The sequence below is a fragment of the Pristis pectinata genome, chromosome 12, assembly GCF_009764475.1.
Source record: "Pristis pectinata isolate sPriPec2 chromosome 12, sPriPec2.1.pri, whole genome shotgun sequence".
NCBI lineage: Eukaryota > Metazoa > Chordata > Chondrichthyes > Rhinopristiformes > Pristidae > Pristis > Pristis pectinata.
In genome coordinates this window covers 30,685,125-30,707,770 of record NC_067416.1, presented here as the reverse complement: position 1 = coordinate 30,707,770, position 22,646 = coordinate 30,685,125, and the positions used below count along the sequence as shown (strand labels likewise).

At 40.0% G+C, this 22,646-nt stretch overlaps 1 protein-coding gene across 3 annotated transcripts in view; it reads right to left on the bottom strand.

Annotated features, from left to right (window-relative positions):
* Positions 1-22,646, bottom strand: part of LOC127576757 (exocyst complex component 6-like) — a 140,324-nt gene that overhangs the window by 41,894 nt on the left and 75,784 nt on the right. For all 3 annotated transcript variants that reach the window (XM_052027474.1, XM_052027473.1, XM_052027475.1), the window contains one exon: positions 12,637-12,778. In XM_052027474.1, coding sequence (XP_051883434.1) covers positions 12,637-12,778 — 142 coding nt within the window. The remainder of the gene's footprint in view (positions 1-12,636; positions 12,779-22,646) is intronic.

Genomic DNA, 22,646 nt, shown 5'->3' with positions numbered 1-22,646 from the left:
ATAGTGTTTTAAGGTAATTTAAAATTAGGGTTCACAAATTATTGATATAAATAAAACTAGTATACAACCATTGGCACGAAATTCAGATCTGTTCTACATCATCAGATAAGTCAAATCAGTTGAGGTTGACCAGAGTCAACTTTTAAACTCTTCAGTCACGGGTGCCTCGAGATTCAAAAGGAGGTGACATTTTGCACAAAGTCAAATTAATGTGTTGCTTTGTACCAGCATGTGGTAATCTGGATTTATTCTTCCAAAAACTTGTTGAATCACGTTTGAAAGCATGTTTGCGTAACTATCCATACTAATAATTTGAAAGATAGCTACACGAGTACAAAAATTGTGTGTTTCATTCACATATTAATGAGATACTGGCTGCTTGAATATGGATTCAGAAAATAATCAAGATTAAATTACTGCTGGAAAAACCATGCATTGTTTTGAACACCCCAATACAAGTTTGATACAAACACAATAGGAAAGGATCAACACACAATTACAAGGACACTATCAGAGGTGGAAGGTCATCTTTAGGAAGAGTTGAAAAGTTAAGACAAATTTAAAAGAATAAGCATAATTATGACAAATTATTGATAGATTTTCCCCCACTTGTTTGGAATGGAGGAGCTCATTTCCAAACTTGTCCTTGCCAAGATCTACTGTTTCCGAATTAGCCAGTTTTAATCCCTTTCCTACAATTTTTCTTTTATCCTTTTCATTTCTGGACAGTGCCCATTATTTTTCCTGTATCTTTGAGATCTGAAATATCTTTCTGTACATGAGCAAAGTAATGGAAATGCAAGCGGTTTTAAGCTCAACCATGCGTTGCAAGGCATTTGTATCAAAGTTTTCCTGTGGCGAATGCTGAGTATGGTGCCTAGTTCTGTGGAGGGATCGTCTTCCCTCAGTGCAAATGCATTAATAGTCCAGAAGTTCAGGAGCTACTGTTTAAAGCCCTCAAACAAGATTTCTGTATTCCAGTAAAAAAAAGTTTATAAAAGAATGGTAAGCAGCTGCAGAAATGCTAATGATTGCTGTTAGACCTATTGCCAGAATACTATTCATTGGACAACTGACTATGATACTATCCTTTTAAAGTCAGTCCCTCAGGATATTTCCACTGAGGTGGCTAATGATGTCAATGTGGGAACCAGAAACTGTTCCATGGATGGGGATGGAGGTATCACTGCAATCTGCTGATGAATACCAAGTTATCAAAGCAATCTAATCACAGAGGCTGTGAAGGAAGCATCTATGAAACATAACCTTCTTGGTCCTCAATAAGGAAGTGGCAACCTTCATGGAAAAAAATACATCCTTTGTTCAGAGGAAAGGGAAATACCAAGCATATCACCTTCTCTGGGGTTAAGGTATTGTCAATGTACTGGAACTGAAGGAAATGAGCACCGGATGACTTGGTGGCAATATACAGAACCATGAAAAACTAATCAGAAATTGATTAACATAATGTAACTTGCTCCGAGGCAAGTGGCTTTCGATTTAGGGCACCTATGATGCAGAACCCTGTGCCTTATCTAACAATACATTTAATTAGACAAGGACATGGATCCCAAAAACAAGACAAGCTATGTTGGAGTGAAGATTTCAAAGGGTCATTAATTGTACTTTAGCTAGGCTACTTCTTCTGTAACAATTCCTGTTCACCCTCCCCATTGTTGTCGCCTGGTACAAAACAGGGATTTTGCCTTCTAGGTTGCAAGTGCCTCAGTGCTGGCTGATATCAAGATATTTGACCTTGCTAACCAAAGTCAAAAAGTTGCATCAAATTTGGTCTCAGACTACTTATACCAATCTGCACCAAAAAAGCAACACAGACAATAGATCAAATGACAACCAGCACTGGACCAGATGTCTTAACGATATTGGATTGTATATACTGTAAAATCCAGAACTAGGCGACTCATTCATAGAGCAACAAACAAAATGCTGGAGGAACTCAGCAGGTCAGGCAGCATCTGTGGAGGGAAATGACAGTTGATGTTTTAGGTCAAGACCTTTCACCTGGACTGTTGGACTCAAGACAGATGCTGCCTGACTGGCTGAGTTCCTCCAGATTCCAGCATCTGCAGTCTCTTGTCTCTAGTTATTCGTCGAGTTATACAGCATGGAAACAGACCCTTCAGCCCAACTCGCCCATGCCAACCAAGATGACCATTGACGCTAATCCCATTTGTCTGCATTTTGTCCACATCCCTCTAAACCTTTCCTATCCATGTACCTGTCCAAATATCTTAAATGTTGCAATTGTACCTGCCTCTACCCCTTCCTCTAGCAGCTTGTTCAATATACCCATCAGCCTGTATGAAAAACATGCCCCTCAGATCCCTTTAAATCTTTACCCTCTCACCTTAAACCCATGCCCTCTAGTTTTAGACTCCCCTACCCTGGGAAAGACTCATTTACCATCTATACTCATAATTTTATAAACATCTACAGGGTCACCCCTTGGTCTCCTTTGCTCCGGGGAAGCCTGTCCAATCTCAGGTTATAATTCAAGCCCTCCAGTTCAGGCAACATTCCCGAGAATCTTTTCTACACCCTCTCTAGCTTAACCACATCCTTCCTATAGCACGGCAGCCAGAAATGCACCCAAGTGCGGCCTAACCAACAATTTGTACAACTGTAACATGTTTCAATGCCTATACTCAATGGAGACAAAAGGGAATGAAGTTAGAATATGGAGCAACAAACAATTTGCTGGAGGAACTTAGTGGGTTGAGCAGCGTCTATGGGTGGGCGTGGGGGGGGGGGGGAGGTGTGGAAGATCTCCCCCTCTCTTCCCCACCCCCACCCCTTTCTTGTCCCCACCACAGACGCTGCTCAACCCATTGAATTCCTCCAGCAAAGTGTTTGTTGCTATGCTCAATGCTTTGGCCAATGCAGGCCAGCATACCATATCCTACTTCACTACTCGGTCAACCCACGTTGCCACACTCTCCAGGGCACTGCCATTCACTACATCCTGGCCTGGTCAACTTCCCAAAATACATCTCTTCACACTTGTCTGAGTTACATTCCATCAGCCATTCAATTGCCCACTTTCCCAGTTGATCTAGATCCTTCTGTAACATTAGACAATCTTCTTTACTGCCCACTAAATCACCAATTTTGGTGTCATCTGCAAACTTACTACATTCTCTTCCAAATCACTAATATATTTGACGAACAATAAAGGACCCAACACCAGTCCCTGCAACACACCACGGTTACAAGTCTCCAACCTAAAAAGCAACCCTTCACTACCACCAAGCCAATATTGTATCCAATTTGCTATCTCATTCTAGGTCCCATGTATTCTAACCTTCTAGGTCAGCCTGCCATGCAAGAACTTAAAGTTATCCATGTAGACAACATCCACTGCCCTGCCCTCATCAATTCTCTTGGTCAACTCCTCAAAAAAACTCACAAATGTATGAAATATAATCCCTACGAACAAAGCCATGCTGACTATCCCTAATCAATCCTTGCCAATCCAAATGCAGATAAATCCTGTTCCTCAGAATGCCTCCCATTAACTTTCCCACTACTGATGCAATGCCTACCAGCCTGTAGTTCCCTAGATTGTCCTTGCATCTCTTTTTTTTTTAAAAAAGGCACAACATTAGCCATCCTCCAGTCTTCTGGTGCCTCATCCATGAGGAAAGATACAAAACTCTCTGCCAGGGCCCCAGCAATCCCCTCCCTTGCTTCCCACAACATCCTAGGATACACCTGGTCAGACCCTGGGGATTTGTCCACCTTTATGCACTTGTCTACCTAGCCACCTTTATGTGACTAGCTTCTATATCCTCCACATTAAATACAGACAAGTATTCAAGATCTCACTCATTTCCTGTGGCTCCACACATTGATTACCACACTGATCCTTAAGGGGCCCTATTCCCTCCCTAGTTACCATTTTGCTCTTAATATACTTATAGAATCTTTTTCAGGATTCTCCTTTACCTTATCTGCTAGGGATATCTCATGTCCCATCTTTGCCCTCCTAATTTTCATCTTATGTGCACTCCTAAATCCCTTATTCTCTTCAAGGGGCTTGCATGATCCCAGTGCCTATACCAGACATATGCCTCCTTTCTCCTGAACAGAGCCTCAATATACTTCAATCAGGGTTTCCTGATCCTGCCAGCTTTGCACTTCACTTAAACTGAAATATGCTGGTCCTGAACTCTCCTCACTTTTAAAAGCCTCCCACTTGCCAGACATCCCTTTACCTGTTAACAGCCTCGCCCAATCAACCTTTCCAAGTTCCTGTCTAATGCCATCAAAATTAGCCATCCCCCAATTTTGGACTTTAACTTGAGCAACAGTCCAATCCTGTTCCATAATTATCTTGCAACTAATAAAATTATGGTCACTGCTCTCAAGATAATCCCCGAATGACACATCAGCCACTCCCCAAGCCCCATTTCACGAGGAGATCGAGTGTAGTACATTCCCTAGCAGGACCATCTGCACACTACTTCAGAAAACCTTCGTGGATACAATTAAAAAATTCTGTCCCTTCTAATCCTTTAGCACTATGGCAGTTCCAGTCAATATTAGGGAAATTAAAATCACCTAGTATTACAACCCAATTATTCCTATACCCATCTGCAATTTCAGTACATTTTCTTCTTTTAATTCCTGCTGACTTTTGGGGGGACCTTTGCATAATCTCAAAGTGATCCCTCCTTTATTTTTAAGTTCTACGTATGGCTTTGTTGGACATTTTCCCTGGTACTGTTGTGATGTTTTCCCTAATGAATAGTGCAACTCCTCCTCCTCTCTTAGCTCTCCCACCAAACTAGTTTAAACCTTCCCAAGTAGCTCTATAGCAAGTTATCCTACCAGGATATTGGTCCCCCTCCAGTTGAGGCAACCCATCCCTCTGCCCTGGAAGATATCCCTTTTATCATATTGATAAAAATTGAAAGAAATACATAACCTACTTTAAACCAAAAGAGAATGAGTCTACTCATTAAAACAAAAAAAATTCACTTTCCTAACACGTTTAAATCAAACGCTGGTCAAATCTATAAATTCAGTCCATGATATTCCATTTTCTTCCTACTATCAAAGACATGTTCTGCTTTCTTTTTTTTGGTTCACCATAATCAATATAGACAATTTATCCACTCTGTACTACTTTTGTAGAGTAATATTTCATTGGAAATTCATGTTTTGTAGTATTATTCCACACAGTTAGCTGCTCATAACAGGAGCCTGACATTCAACCGGGAATAAATACCACTTCCTGTGGTGTGAAAAGGAGAAAGTGCAAAAGAAGATCCACATTTGAGTATTGATAAAGAACCAGCGACTAAGTGCTGCATTTCAAAGCAAAAATTGAAATTTATTCCTTAACAAAAATGAACTAGAAATTGTTGCATGTTCAAAAGGTGCTGTGAATCAATTAAGTTTTTTTTGCAGGGAGGCTCTATTGCAATATGCTGCATGTAGCTATTGCAGAGCCAGTGGAGTGGGTCCTGGATCAGAGCAGTGGAGGGTGGGGATCCATGGTGAAAGAAGCCTTGGATGGGGTGGGGCATAAAAAAAAAGGACATCAAGTTTTGGAGAGGTAAATTGCAGTTTTTTTTGGGGGAGGGGAGGGGAGGGGAGGGGGAAAAGAGGAAAGGTCGAGGTTATAATCATGATTGAGAATGTCAATGTCACAATTGGAAGCAGAGGGGAAATGGGGATGTTAAGCCCCTGATTGGCTGTAATCCAATGGGGTGGGGTGGGAAATAGTGTCAACAACACAAATACTGCCAGGGTCTCCTTCAATATTGGAGGCCTGCAGCAAAGAGGAGGTGAGCCGTAAATGTTGGAAGGATAGACAAGTTAAAATTTTAAAAAGTGAACTTACCTGAAAGAGGATTGAGGCATCAAACTCCATGGTGATGGAATGGGCAAACTGGCTCTTTTTTACATTATGCTGAAGCAGCCTTAATTGCACAAGTGGTCTACATTTTTTGTGGGCCACCATGTACGTGCTAAATTATTTGAAGTAAGCCATGTCCAAATACATGTTGAACATGCATTTCACCATCTAAATAACTTCAGATGTATAGTGCATAAAATCACTGCCCTCAAGAAAGAATTTCTGGTCACATACACAAGTTGATCATTAAGAAGAAACAATTCTGTGAATAAGTTGAACAGAAGAATAAATTTGAGAGGTTTTAATGTGTTTCTGGGAATGAAAAAAATCATTGTTTAAGCTTCTGCATTTGGTGTTGACTTGTGTAATAATTGTTTACAAAAAAGGTGTCAGTTTTGAATCCAGCTGACATTTAGACATAACTTGACTTTAAGATGCCATTCCTTCCATGCACGTTAAACCCTTAAGCGCATTTGTCAATTACAGTAAAGGAAGCTACCTGCCACTTGTGAGTTATTTGCACACACAGGGTGCTAATGGAAATGTCACTGTTGTGACCATTAATCCTGAAAATATCATACACAAAGACTGGAGGAGGGCGTTAAGTTCAAACATAAATCACAGGCAGCATGGTGACGTCTGGAATGTAGATCTGACAGTAGCCATGAATGTACAAAGTTTCAACTGGTTACTGTTCTGATTGTCTTAATCCAAAATTCAATCAATTCATCTCAATTTTTTTTTAAATTATGAAAAAATTCCTTTAAGCAAACTTAAATTGAATCGCCTTTTCCCCCCAATGGAGTTTTCACTTGGTCTTCAAGGTATTCTTCAGCATATTAAATGGAGCAATACATTTCCTTTTGGAAAAGAAAATGCGACTAATGCAGTAATGCAACATTTATACAAATTGTACACATTTGGTCTGAAGATATCTGATGATAAAAGATGTCAGCAGTTTGTACACATCTTTATACCTGCAATTTTTGTGGGATTACGAATCACTGAAAGCAGCATGAACACCCAGATTTATTCTTTGCACAACAATGAGTTCCTGATTCTGATTTCATAGAACACAAAAGGCAATGTTCGCTCATGATTTCAAAAGAGCGCAACAGTATAATACCAAATACAAAGTTAATAGCCTTTCTGAACATAAACACTAGGGGCAATCTTACTCTGAGATCCATGTGGACTTGCTGGCAAATATGCCCTCAACTGGGCTATCCATGAGCAAAGGCTGCCTTCAGACTAAGAGGAGGTTTAGCTGCAGAACACCTGCACCTCATGACAACAGGGCAATGCAAACTTCCACAGATTTCCTCTTTCTCAGGCTGGGAGATTTGTCTGCTGAAGCCTTGCTGGGTTAATTTGGCAACAGGCTCATTGAAATGAATTAGAGAAATCATCTGCTGAAGAGGAGTGAAGTTTTTATTTAAAGAAGTTTAAAAAGGTTTTAAATTGTTTTCAGTGTGATTGTGGTTTTAGTCTCAACTTAAAAAATTTTAAATAGGCCAGATCATCCTGGAACTGGCCTTTTGCTTCCATTTGCCACTTGAAGTCCCGACCTGTATGGATTTACAGGATGAGAAGACTCTTAAGTATTGACTCTGCTCCTGAATGAGGTGTGTCATGTTCTGAAGGGTGACTAAGCCTCATGCTGTGTACTGGTCTGTGACCATCTCAAGAGTGCCCTGGTGCCTTATGACAAGTAGTCACTGTCATAGGCTTTAGAACAATTTGAATGTTTCTGACCGACAGATATTTAAAAACTATTTAAAATGATTTAAGAAAAAGAAGTTAAACAATTAAAAAACATTAAAATACTAACAAATAAACTAAAGTAACTCAAGCACTTGCAAATTCAAAAGAATGGGTGCCAATTTTTTTTATACCAAACTCCCTGCGGTAAAGCTGAGGGGGTAATTGCAAGGGATGAGTATGGCATCTGACCTTCAAGGTGTTTTGGAGTTTCACATGAATTGGCTATTAGTCAGTTAAGCATAATTTAGCCCAACATTATTTTTATTTTCTGATTGGTGCCAGATGATTTTGAATATTATGAATGTCAACGACATTTAAACATTCAATTTAAACAGCAGCTTTGATAGCTGGCATGACTGGTGACAGATACTCATCAGCTGACAATACCATTTGTTCAATGGGAGAGGCCCTGAGCCTTGCTGGTGAGCTGGTAGCTGACCTCCCAGGGAAGACTGCATCCTGGACTGTGCAGGAAGAGACAACGTGGTCCAGGGAACATATAATGCAGGAATCCAGAACAAAAAACAGAATGCTGGATAACTTAGTAGGTCAAGCAACATGTACGGAGGCAAAAGGTGCAAGTTAACATTTCAGATCAAGACCCCCATGAGGACTGAGAGGTCACACGAAAGATTATCAGTCAACAGCAATACAGTGGGGGTTGGGGGGTGGGGTGGGCAGGGTGTAGAGGCTGTTAAGTGACTGGTGGACCAGATGGGGAGGAGATGATGGGCAGGTGGAACTAGGTGGGTGGAGGGGAAATTGAGAAAAAAGGGATGGCATCCTTCTAGGAGGCTGGGTGGGAGGAGGAAAAGTCAAAGTAGCTGTGAGAGTCAGCCGTCCCAGATGCTCGACAGGCCTTGATGCTCCACAGGGGCCTTCACTGTCCTCTTCTTCCCCCTCCTCTGATCCCATGCTTCTCTCCAGCTCCCTATGGAGAGATCTCTTCTATGACACTGAGCGGTCAGTCCTCAGCTAAGGTCTCCTTTTTGTACGCCCTGTGCCCGCACCTTAGTGAGTTTCAGGCCTGGCATGATGTTGAGCTATTCTACTACCATGTCTGCCTATGCCCATTTCTTCGGCAAATAATCCTCATCCCCCAATGGTGATTCCCTCATTGCACTCCAGCACTCCCCTTCTGGCTTTTACCACCTCTTGTTCTTTGATATCATCCAGGAAAAAAGTTACTCGTGTGACTGTCATCCCATCCACCACCTTGCACATTTATTCCCTTCAACAACACTGCACCATGGCATCTATAAAATGCACTGCAGTTACCTGCCAAGGCTATTCTGTCAGGACCTCCCAAACTTGTCACCACCAAAAACCAAGAGTAGTACATACATGGAAATGTACATCATCATTTTTTCATTGCTGGAACTAAATCATGGTGCTCACTACCCAACAACATTGTGGGCACATCCATTAGGACTGCAGTGAGAAAATTTGTCTGATCATTAATTCATTGATGATATTTACAGGATTGTCTGATATGTTGCCTATGTTACAAAAGTGGCTGCACTTTAAAAGTACCTTCATTTTCTGTAAAGCACTTTCGACACCCAAAGTTTGTGCCAGTTACCTTTTAATTGAGTTCATTCTTTACTTCCTTCAATAGTCCCTCAGCAGTCTACCCACAATGAAATACAAATGCTCCTTATAATTTAACTTTAAGCCCTCATATCATTCTGGTGACACTGTCTTGCATCCATGAGAAAACATCTCACTGCCCTCCAGCTCAGTGTAATGGTGAACCAGCATACTAGACTTCAGCTCACACACCTCAAGCCAGGAAGCACTGGAGGAGGTTCAGAGGTATACAGCACAGAAACAGCCTCTTGGGCCCACCAAGTCCACATCAGCCATCAACTGCTCCCAAAGTTGCAATATAGGTGCCATCCATCAAGATTTGCACTGGACGAGCTTCACCATGGGAAATCCCAAAAAACGTGGAGAACAGCATCAAACACCAGTTTCTTGTGACCTTACAAAAGCCTTCTACTCTATTACCAGAGATAATGGAGAATCCTTATCAAATCTGGCTGTCCTCAGAAATAAGTTATCATTCTACATCTGCTACTTGATGACACACAAGCTGTAATCCGACACATCAGGTCCACCACCATGGGATCAAGCAAGACTCTCACACTAGCCTCTTACGCAATGCAACAGCACCTTGCTTCCAATAAACTAACCCACAGGAAGAGCAGAAAACCATTCAACCTTCATCATCTCCTCTCCAGAACAAGATCACTCCAACCTCAGTCATTGATTTACATTGGGTATAACAAATTGAAATTCAGTTGTTCAGCTCCAAGCCTTTGTTGATTTCATCATCGGACTCAATGAGGGGATGGGTCTAAATGTTTGTTAAACAAAAGTCCTTTACCAATCTGCACTACACACAATATCAACAACACCACACCCCCGCCCCCCCCAAAAAAAACCCACTGATCATCAGGGTCCAAAGGACACTGGTGAATATGGAACACTTTACATATCCTGAAAGCTACCTTTCAAAGGCAGACATCAATGACAAAATTCATCATCGCCAAAGCACCTTTCTGCTGACCAAGGGAAAGTGGAACCAAGCTTATGGTCTACCAAGCATCAGTGGTTCCCACCCATATGTCTGGCTACAATGGCACCTCAAAGTACCAGAGAAATGTCACTAATTCTTTATCTGCAAAATGCTCCGTCCATTTGTAAGATAGGCAAACCACTGATAATATCTTTTCTCTGGCCTAATATCCGCAGCATCAAGGAAATTCTCAGTCACCTTGAAAAATGTTTCATTAGTCTGCCTGATTGATTTGCACTTTTGCTTTAGCTACTCAGTGATCTGTTATATGACCACATAAATCCTCTGCACCTCCACTGCTTGAGGATCACAAAGTGAAAACATGACTTGTATTTCCCCACAATGAACTCCATTTCCTTCATGCTGCAGTGAGAAGCCACTAAAAGTCCTCATCACATTCATCTCCACTAAAACGCCAGAAATGCAGATTTAGGAGTTGAAAAAAAGGGTAAAGGATTTAGAAACAGAACACAAAAGGCATTCAGTGGAGAGCACCAGAAGATGCAGATGTTAACTACAGGGAGCTACGTAGCCTCCTATGAATGGGTATTAAAAACTCCTCTGGTATATCAAAGCCAAATACTACAAAAAGATTGAAAAGCCTGTCAAACTCACACCTTTCAACACGTGCATCAATTGAGTAAACTAATGGTAATCTCAGTTCAAATTGAACCAAGATCAACACAGTTTGCACACTAACCCTTTAATTCTATTCAAGTCAAAATGAGTAAAACAATACTGCTCTGGCCTGCCTCTCCCCGGACTATGAAAATGCAGATTCTTGCTTTTAGCTGATGTACTTCATGGGGGGTAGAAAGGCCTAGACGTAATTATCACTTTCTCAGTGCAGTACCCTTAGGTGCAGAGTGGTGGTCAGGGCTTTGTAGTCATATTACTAGTAGCTATAGGTATCTTGCTTGTTCAAGATCGTGGAAAATTGTGCCTCCCAGTGGCTTCAACAGATAATGGTACTGATTCTTTGGTTGGCACAATCTATTGGCTGAGAATAATAATGTGGCCATTTTACCCATGGTCAGGTCACCCATAGGAATGTTTAGTACAAAGAAAGCCTGCATCCTTGGGGTTTCAATGAGGATACTCTTGTTGAGTACTTTATGTTAAGCCGTACTCCTCTTTGGCCACTTGGATATCAAGTCTCGTACCTTTTCACTGATCAGGGCATCCTGGCCTGATGATCACTGAGAGCAACTTTTGAACGATGATCAAGAACAGCTTGGAACAGGACATCCTCACCATAGGCCTTCACAGGATTTGCCACAGAGGGTCATGTGTGTTGAGATGACAACTATTTTGGACCCAGGACTTAGCTAGGGACATACATTCTTGCGACCGAAGTGCCTTTTCCTTATGGTATTGTATCTTACCAATGTATGTGATTAAGGTAATCCGTGCACACCAGTGCAGGACAGAAATGTGGCTGCACTTGTCCATTAACAAATCAAACATCAGTCTACGTTTTCTAGGGTACTACAAGTACCAATGGTTACAGTTTCTACCTTATGGCAATCACAATGTCACACTTGGCGCGACAGGAATAAACTGACAAAAGTATGTTATTGGGGTCCTTGCCATCTAGGACCAGACAGTGTAAAACTAATTCCATCCAGGCACTTTGCCTGCGTGTCTGTTTCAAGCACACAACCCGTCAAAGTTGTGGATAGTCACTGGATAACTGTCCTCATAGGAGCTGCATTAGCATTTAGAAGAGGTGCTTATTCAAAAGGGTCAAATCCCACGTGTATTAAAAATTTCAGGGCCTGATAAATCATTCCAAATTCAAAAAAGCCTCACTCTGTGAGCTGACACTTCTTGCACTGAAACTGTTACACTACTTGCTACAAACATATATGCATGTGGTAGTCACAATTATAAAAAAAGCACTGTTCTGACTTGTCAAAGTGAATTTAGTATCCACAGAGCAAGGGGAAGCTTACAGGCAGTTATAAAAGTCACACACAAACAGAAAAATGGACAATACAAATGAGAAATTGTGAGACATGCAAGCAGACAAACAGGGGAAACATTTCTCCTTAAAAAGTAGAGAAACAAAAAAACTGCCACAAGAATTTTCCCCCCATCTAGGAAGATCAAACTCTTCCTATTTATTCATTAGGAAATTTAAAATCATTCCAATACAGGAAAATAGCTGTCATCTGCATTTACAGCAATTTTGAGTAAATTAACTAAATTACATGTTATTACACTAGTTTAGATTAATAATGCTGTGACATGGTATGTGCTCACAGTCACTGTGAGACGGTGTAGAAATCTTCTCAACTCATAGCAGATTCACTCCCATTCAGTATTAGCATGAATTTGTTGGAATTGGATTTTTAAAGTTAAAATTACTTGTTCACTTAAAGTACATCAGATAAGTTCTACTTACATTCACACTGAATCACGTCCAGATTGAACTGCTGAATGGCTCCCATGCTTATCTGCTTCACATCAGCATCCAGAAGCATTTGCATCATAGATGTGGATAGGTGCTTACAGGCCGACATGCATGCTGTTTGGGCTACCTTACCCTGGAAAAAGACATCAAGAAAAATCTTAAGGCAAAGTACAGTTATATACATATAAAAGTGCTTTGGTGTCTTCAAGATGAAATATCCTCAATTTACATAATGTCCTCATTTTTCTTTGTTACATGTCTGACAGATTGAACAAATGTAAATGTGAAATATTTCATCACTAGGGACAATTGTTGTCATGGTCATCAAAAACTTAAACCCTATACAGTTTGGGATGTAAAAATAACAAAAGCAGTTAGATGTGTTGAATTATGATTTTTGTCCCCCTATTGACCAAATATAGATCAGAAAGACAAAAATCACTAGTTTACGATCTGACTTTTAACAGCAAAGATAACGTGCAGTATTTCTGTATGCACGTGAATATAAGTGCTAGGCTGAATGAGTATGCGTGAAGAACAGGAATTTCTTCAGGCAATGCTACTTTGTCAAAGACCAAGAACTTCTGACTGATTTTGTTCAGATGTTACATGACTAACAGTTGGTCAGCCCACTGGTTTAATGTACAAATTTAATTAGATACTACCAACTTTATAAAGTACCTCAGCATTTAATATTAAGCACACTTAAATACTATACAAAAAAAAATTCTACACTAAAGGTTTGCCTTTTTATATTTCTCCTTTGGCACAGTATTTAGTTTCACAACTGTTACTGGAACATAATTTGTGCTAATAGATATGTAAGGAATTAACAACTAGAATAGATAATAATAAACAATGTATTCCTTGACTACGAAAGTAACTTTATTTTGTTTCAATGCCACAATGAGCTTATGCATATTTTTAAATACATCTAATGTAATTATATAAACTATTGATGAAAATGAATTTTGGGGCATTATAAACATGCAATACATTGTCATACCACTACAATGTCAACATTATGGGAAATGGAGAGAAGGCAAATGTAACACAGAAAAAGCAGAGCTGGAAGATTCTAGCAACTCTAACTGCAGTAAAGTCTAACTAGCCCCAACAGATTTTTTTTATACCAGTTTGATAGTTCAATCTGTTAATCCAGCAATGTATAAATGCTTCTACTATGTCATGTGTAAATAATAATAGCATTGAGAAATAGAGAAGCTGTTCATATCAGTGTAAGAGTTGGTGCCAGCTGATTTACTTAAATAATCTGTAACTTTACCTATTGTTAAAAGTTCATTGCAAATAAAATATACGAGACTATTTACTCTTGAATAGATAATGAATTTGTATCTACAAATTCTTCCAGCTCTGAGGCAAGCAATATACAACTGTTATAATAATTAAATACAAGTAGTCATGATCAATGTATTTTTTAATAAAACCCCTGGAACATGCATCATTTTAGTTTCAAAACCTCACACAAATGCTACATCTAGATTGAAACACACCCATCTATGTAATTGCATTAACCATTATGGCAAATTTAACAATTAACTTGCTAAATGTATTAGGCAGAAAAGACTTGCATTTCTCACAGTTGCAAACCATGCTTGTTAAGATTTTACAGCAATGAGTGGGATAAATGCATGGAGCACAATGATGAGGAAACTAACTTTCTACTTGGTTTCAGCGCCAGAAATGAGCTTATGCATAATTTTTAGTACATCTACAGTAACAATTATATTACTCCAACTGTTTTATTAGTTGCCTGCTTACTGCAGATAATTTCTAGGGAAGTTTTTCCCCCAACACCATTTTATTAATAAAAAGCCAACCGAAAAATCAGCAGATAGAAACAGGGAAAGTCCGCCTAAACAGCAAACCTTCCTCCTGAATTTTTAGATTTATAAAAAACAAAATTTATAAAATGTATAAAATAAAATTAAATTTATAAAAGGCCTACTGAGTGGTGGCAGGCTAAATATTCTCTTCATTTTAAAACAAGAAATTGTTTAACAACATTAAATTGAAGGGCAGTATCAATTTTATGAAACTTCAGCCAAGTCTGAGGACAAATTGTTTCCCTATTCTGATACCATGTTCCCCTAATTCAAGACACTGATGTGGTGAGAAATACTACATCTGTAATTTCTTTTTCTATTCTCCTATCAAAATGCAATGAAAACATATAGCCATAAACTATAATGCAACTAAAAATCTATAAAATGGACTGAGTGCATGTTATAAAATTTTGTGTGTAGGATTATGAAATGCCATGAAGTTGCATAATCATAAAAATGCAGTAAATGTGTACATCTAAATGACAGATTTCTTGACTTTCCCCCCTTGGTTTCTGAAGGCATTACTCTACCTTACTGAGGAATGGTTTCAGTAGTGTCATAGCTTTTAAAAACATTTTCCTCTTGTTCTCAGGCCTTGTTAATCAAATCTGCCATGTTACAATTTAATACCCTTATGCCAATTTTTTTGATGCACAGAGGAATCACAAGCCCCCATATACATCATTAATGTGAAGGAAATCACAAAAGTTAATCTAAGTGCCTTTTAATGCATTTCACTTCAATACCAGACTCCATCAGGGATGTCACTTCTTTTTAAGCTGAAGTCATTTTAAAACAGAGGCAGCACACAAAACAGTTTGACGTAAATTGATCAACAAAAGTACAAGATACAATTCGAAACCAGCACGCCCTAGAATTCTCAAACCTAATGTTAATCACATTGGAAGATGAGCGGTTCTGCTCCCCAAGCACCAACAATATGAACGAGAAAAGGAAGCTGAAAAAAAAAATCAATGGCTGCTGTTCATTTAATTACAGAGTAATAGGTTTGAGATACTTAATGGAAATGTCATTTTAATTTAATGGAATAAGTACTGCATTTCAGTATAACATACTGCTCCATCAAATCAGCTCCATGTCCTATTTATTCTGGCTATATAATGTAATAACTGCATAAGCAGATTAATAGGTTGTCAACCAAAATTCTAACATTCAATTTATAAAATGTAGGAGTGTTTGAAATTATTATAATACACATGACTAACATTTAGGGGAAGTGTACTGCACATTTGGAGCAACAAAATGTATTTTATTTCACAGAATAAGATCTTGCTCTGCACAAGTTGTCACTGTGAAACATAAATATGTATGCTGGACAATGCAAATTGAAGATGCTCTTGGGGGACAAGAACACTGCAGTGTATTTTGGAAAGTATAAGGAGTAGACAATCAGTCCTCCCAAGTGTTGACAAAAAAAGCCTAGATATTGGATCCATTGTCTTTTTTTTGTAGAAAAGGAACTATGCTCCAAAAATAAGTTTTGTCCATATTGCATTAGCACTTATTTCTGAATGAAATTGCACTAATCAGCAGATTGGACCAGGTACTTTTCCCAGTTGTGATCCACCTAGTATTTCCTAGAGTCAAGTACACACTTAATGAGGTTAATCATAATGCAATGCACATTTCATCCCCTTCCAACATAAACTGTAGCTCAAAGTCCAGAAAATAACCATCATGAAGCAGTTATAGGATAACCTAGGAGCACTATGCAGAAAAATGGAGGGGTACGTGGGAGGGAGTGGTCGGATTGATCTTACAGTAGGTTAAAAGGTCAGCACAACATTGTGGGCTGAAGGGCCTGTACTGTGCTGTAATGTCCTAGAGTCTATGTGCTCAATTTAAATCAAGACACCTCAAAACAACTTCAAACTGTCTACTCAAACACTTTCTGAAGTCCACAGCTTGTCTTTAAACTAGCAGGGAGCTTTTTTAAAACACTCAGCAGCTGACTTAATGAGTGCCTCAGAAGTTTCAGTATAGGTGTTGCAAGCAACTCAGGAAGGGTTGGGGACCACAGGGAAGGAGGCATAGAAATGCCCTTCTGCAAAGGCCCAATACACGTTGTATTTAGAGATATCAGATCACACCTGGACCTTTCTGATGAGCAGTGTGCTTGCAGGTTCTGACTTTCTAAGGCGGTGACAACTTAGATCTCTGACATTCTGGGTGATGAACAACAGCCATGCATGTGCCCAGACTACTCTTCTGTTGGATGTCAAGGTGAATGCAACTCCCACAGCTCCTTTAGAGTTCACACTTCCATACCACCTCAAGGGGCAAATCTTGGGGAACTACCATCTACTTTCATACTCCAAGCATTCTAATAGAGCCATGTAATTACAGCAATGTAAGTAGGAGGATGCCACTGGCCTCCTGAAAATGAGATGCTGTTGTCAGCATCAGTCTAGGGAGCACTGCAGTACACGTCCAACAAGTGTGAAGACTTTACTGTAGTATGATGTGTAATCTAGCCAAAAACAGCTGGCATTCAAGGAGAGATCTGAACCCAGAGGACCAGAAAACAAACTTCTGGTCAGATTATGCAGTAGACAGCACCTGCAGAGGTATTTCCACACTTCTTTTTGACCCCTTTGCCGAGGGAAATAGATCCCTCCCATTTATTCAATCCAGGCCTCAATTTTAAACAACTCAATTCTCTCCTCAGCCTCCTCTGATCCAGAGGAAGTAACTTTTTTATTTGAAATAAAGAGTCCCATCAACATACTTGCAATTCTTCTCTGCACCCTTTCCAGCACAGTCACTTCTTTGGTGATCACAACTATACACAACACAGAATACTCTTGCAAGCATAATATACCATTCTGGAATAATATCCCTGCTCTTGTATTCTATGCCTCAAATAATAATGTATTCATTTTTAATCATTTTATTTACTTGCCCTGTATCCGTGGACACACACCAAAGTCCCCACGTTCTTCTATACTTCTCAATATCCTCACATTTAAAGTATATTCCATTCCCTTGCGTCTCCCCAGATGCATGACTTTTCTGGATTAAATTCCATTTGCCACTTTCGCCCATCTGATCAGACCATCTATACCCTCCTGATGTTGAATGCTTTCTTCCTCTGTCAATCACAGCAATTTTTGTATCATCTTTAAACCAGTCATCCCCCCGACATTGAAGTTCTATCACAGTCCTCACGTAAACCAAGTGGTCCTCTCCACATTCCATGTTATCACTGTCACAAGAGCAGCAGCAACCAAGGGAGCCCAGACAATACACTGTATTCAATTGTGCTGTTTTGCAAGTTCACCTACACCGCTTATGACATTTAAAGCAAATACTAATTCATTTATACATTATGCTTTCTACAAGATTTTTAAGTGTGTTGTCATTCATCAGGAAATATCATGCACTCTGAACTCCTCACAAAATATACTTTTCCCAATGTGAAGATCTTAGATGGACTGGCTTCAGATTGCTGTTAGAGATGGCTGGCTGTTGGGCATGGATGAACATACTGCCCAAGAGTTCTTGGTGGCAGATAAATTACTGACCTTGAGAGGGTGGAACCATTATTGTAAAGAACCTGCAGACGAGGTGACCAGTCAATCAAGTGGGTAGACCATGGTGTAATGACCAGCTATCAGTTTAACCTCCAGCCAACTCCAAATCATGGGTGTGTTGATCTTCCCTTCTGTCTGCACCCAGAAGGATTTTATCCATGACAAAGAACTGCATGAATGGTGGTGGTGGGGTGGGCAGGAGGAAATGGGAAGACACACCTCTACTCTTGCAAAAGATGAATTCCTGTATTGTGTTAAACTGTTTGAGTGGGAGAGTGATCTACTCATTTGCAGAGAACATGGCTACCTGTTTGGAAGCAACTTTACTCTTGAAGGTAAGAGAATTGCTCAAGGGTAGCAGCCCCATTTTTGAGAATAGCAATCTACTCATGAATGGCATCTCACTGTCAAGCTGCCCTGCATGGCACAAATCAGACCACTTTTTGGATCAGGGCAAGACTGTACGAAAGCAGAAAGGCACCGTTAGTGCCCCCACTGCAGCTGAAACCTGAACCAGTTGGCACTGTGTGGACAGAACTGTTCTTAAGCCCTTGCTTGTCACCTTCAGCGTAGAAGTCTCCTCGTTATGCATCATCTCCCACAAGAACATGAACATAGGAGATGGACTCCTCAATTCTTTTTAATCACCTCCTGCACTGTAGTCTCAACATTACGTAAAAATCTCTCAGTGGACCTATATCAGCCTTATCATTAAAACATCCTTATTTGAGCCCTCTGGGGAAAAAAGAGATGCATGAACACCACCCTTCCCCTATCCCCACCAAAAAGACAAACCCTCACACCAGATTCCTTGTATCTCATGCCAAACTGTAGCCCACTAGTTCCTGCAGTCTCTCCCTGTAACATGCATCTCTCTAACCCAACCTAAGGCAGCTATGGAATTGGTAGTGAGGGTTGTGCTCTTTATCAACCACAATCCTCCTCTTCCATTCCATCATCCTGCTGCTGCTCACTGTCCTGATGTCCTGTTTACCCTTATCAGAACATCTTTCTTTATACCACGTAAAGACAAAACTGAAGAGAGTAGCATTTATAACATGCAGGAAAAACATCTTCAAGGTGATATAGCAGCATATGTAGTAATGAAGCTGTATATCGCTGATCAATATAAAAGGGGGTATACTAAATCACAATGAAATATCATTGTTGAGCATACCTGGCAGATTGCATACACCTTCTGCTCAAGAGGTGATTTGTGCCTTGGTGATGCCCAAAGAAGATTGGCTCCTCTAGCCTCATGGTTCTGAGCTTGACAGGTTCCCCCCTTCCATCTGGATGGCCTCCTTTTAACTCCTCACTAGTTCAGCCTAAATGAAGGAAATTGAATGACCTTTTCATTTTCCTGTATTTGAAAGTTTAATCACAGAGCAAGGGTGGAATGGGTAAAACATCAATAGTGGGGACAAGGGGAGGAGTGGTGGAAGAGAGGGTAGGGTGTGTGGGAATTATGACTCGAGTAACAGGTTGGTGAGAGTAACCATCTGTCCTTGAATAAGTGTATGAGGGAGCAATATTTTCAGTGTTCCAAGCTCATTATGCCATATATTGAGGCCACGAAAACTTTCTAGCAACTTTGCTCTATACTGTGCAGAGACTTTTACTCCTGGAGAAGGTAACCCGAGCCACTTCCTACGTGACTCAGGTGGGTTTCCTAGGCCCTCTGAAACACGGGGCCTAATTTATGGATGAGAGATTTGTTGCTCATTCCTGTAGTTTTGGGAACTCTTTCTTCCCTGTGGACTCTCTCCCTTCAATAGCAGCCACACTGCATGTTGTGTGCATCCAAGGAGGAAGGTCCTTCTGAATGCCATGCTGCAAAGTGCCAGCTGCCACTCCATATTCAGTCTGATGCTATCACAAACTAAGCACTTGTGTTTTTAGCACAACTTTGACCAATTTAAGGGAGACTCCAATCTGGTTCCAGTGCAACATGCAAGGATGTTTTAGTTCAATACCAATTTCTAGACTAACTCAAACAAAATATTTCTGGGATGTTTGTTTACAAAGCTTTTGAATTATTCCCAATCCCTTCAACACAGCCTTTTCAACAAAGAAAATAGTCTCAAAGCATAGTCAAACATTGGGCACTAAAGCAATGAGGAGAATACTAAGATGGGTGGCAAAAGACTTGCTTAAAATTATAGGCTTTAAGAAGAGCTCCATGAGGACAAATTGAGATGGAGTATGGAGAAGGACTTCCAGATTATGAGGAGTAATCAACTGAAGACAACAAGAAAAGGAGTTTGGTTTACAAGAAACTGATTGAAAGTAAATCTGAAGTTCCAGGATGGTGATTGGGGGAGTCTGCACTGAAGAATCAGCAGATGTTAGCAACAAGGAATAATGATTTAAACATACAGATGAGAACAAAATTTTAAGTGTTGGGAGAAAGGACATAGGTGATGGACAAGCTGCACTGCAACAATGAAGCAATTAAGGAAGACTGAGCAAAGGGATTGCAGGTATTCTCCTGCATCTGAGGTTCAAAAGAAGTCGAGGAAGATTAATACTCCATGTTCTAATTCCCGGAGAATGTCCTTCATGACATTTGTGATGGTTTGGAATGGAAAACTGATTGGATGGATTCAGATGGAGATTTAAAGCAGCACAGATTTGGTTAGCAACATCCTATGCAGAAAGGGGTTAAAGCTGGGAGAAAAGCAGCACAGCTGTTGGGAAAATTCTTGGTGTTGTAAGCAACATATTGTTGGGAATGTGGGTAGAAAAATGTGAGTAATGAGATGTGTGGAAGCAGCTGAACAGTCTCAATCTTCATTATAAAGATGCTACAAGCTTACACGGCTGCATTAAAGGCACCAGGGTTAGTTTCATAACATGTCCAAACAAAAAACAAAGGAATATTGCACCAAGTCCTAGCCCAAAAATCACAATTCCCTCTCCGATGATCACGTTCTGCAAGCAGAACAATCTACCCATAGATTGTAACAAAGAAAATGCATTTTTGTGATAATCCCAAGAACATTTCATTCCAGAGGGAGCTCCAATATGGAAGCCAAGAACTATTTTCCTTTCATCAATTTCTGCCACAGCAATTGTGCGCAATGGCAGAAAGCTAGATCTTCAGTAATTTTTGACACATCAGCATAACGAGAAGGGAAATGTGTTTTGTTACAGTAATAAACAATCTTCAGTTGGTTTTCAAACCCGTCAGCCAATAGCCGTTAAAGAGAAAATCAGCCCCACATTCCAACATAAAACACGTTGGAGCATTTATTACAAATAAAAGATGCTTTATCAAATGTGACTGTTCACCATGTGAATTCCTGTTGCTTTATCCATTGAGATCAGATTTTTATAAACTGAAAACCCAAATGCATATTCCAAGCAAATGATTACCCTACACAAAAAAAAAACTACTTAAATCAAAGGATTCCCTAAAGTATACCTTGCATTATGTACTCAAGACAGAAAGACAAGAGATTCTGCAGATGCTGGAATCTGGAACAATACACACAAAATGCTGGAAGAACTCAGCAGGTCAGGCAGCATCTATAAAGGGAAATAAACAGTCAACATTTCAGGTTGACACCCTTCATCGGGACAGGAAAGGAAGAGGGCAGAAGCCAGAATAAAAAGATAGGGGGAAGAGCACATGCTGGCAGGTGATAGGCGAGTCCAGGTGAGAGGGGAAGATGGGGACGAAAGGGAATGATGCAAGAAGCTGAGAGATGATAAGTGGAAGAGTCCATGGAAGGAATTAAACAGTCAACATCTCTTCCACCTCTCAGCTTCTTGCATCATTCCCTTTCACCCCCCACCCCCCTTTTCCCCTCTCACCTGGACTCACCTATCACCTGCCAGCTTGTGCTCCTCCCCCTGCCTGTTTATTCTGGATTCTGCCCTCTTCCTTTTCAGTCCTGCTGAAGGGTCTCAATTGGAAATATTGACTGTTTCCCTCCATAGATGCTGCCTGACCTGCTAAGTTCGTCCAGCATTTTGTGTGTATTGCTCAAGACAGAAAGGGTCTGAGAGGCCATAAGCTGTCCGTCCATTTCTTATTGAAGTTATTCCTGTGTCCTAAGTCTTGCTTTTACAATGCCAGCAAAAACATTGAGTAAAAGGGACCCATGCCCAATTCAGGACACTGGTATTAAAAATTCTTTACAAAAAAAAGGGATCAGGGAAGTGAATTCCAAGAGGCCTCACCTTGATGGTTATTATATAGAATATTACTTCAAATATGCTGATGATTTTATTGTATAGAAGTCAGGTTTAGAAGCAAACACACTGAAAGATGAAGTACAAATGGAAGAGTACAATACATATGATTAGCTAAGTTTTAAACTGAGTCAAGATTGGATGTGCCGTTCTACCAAGATTAATGCAAAAAGGTTTTTCAAAATTTTTCCCCCATACACTTTTAAAAAAAGGGCATTAGAAGTACATATTGGGCTGTATTGATTTATGGTGGTAGCTCATCATCCCCTTCTTGAATACAATCAGGGAACAGCAATATATCTGTGACACCTACATCCTATGAAATTAATAAAAGTCAAAATTAAAATGAACAAAAGAATCAAAGTTGGTAACTGCATTTTATATTTATTTTAAAGAATTG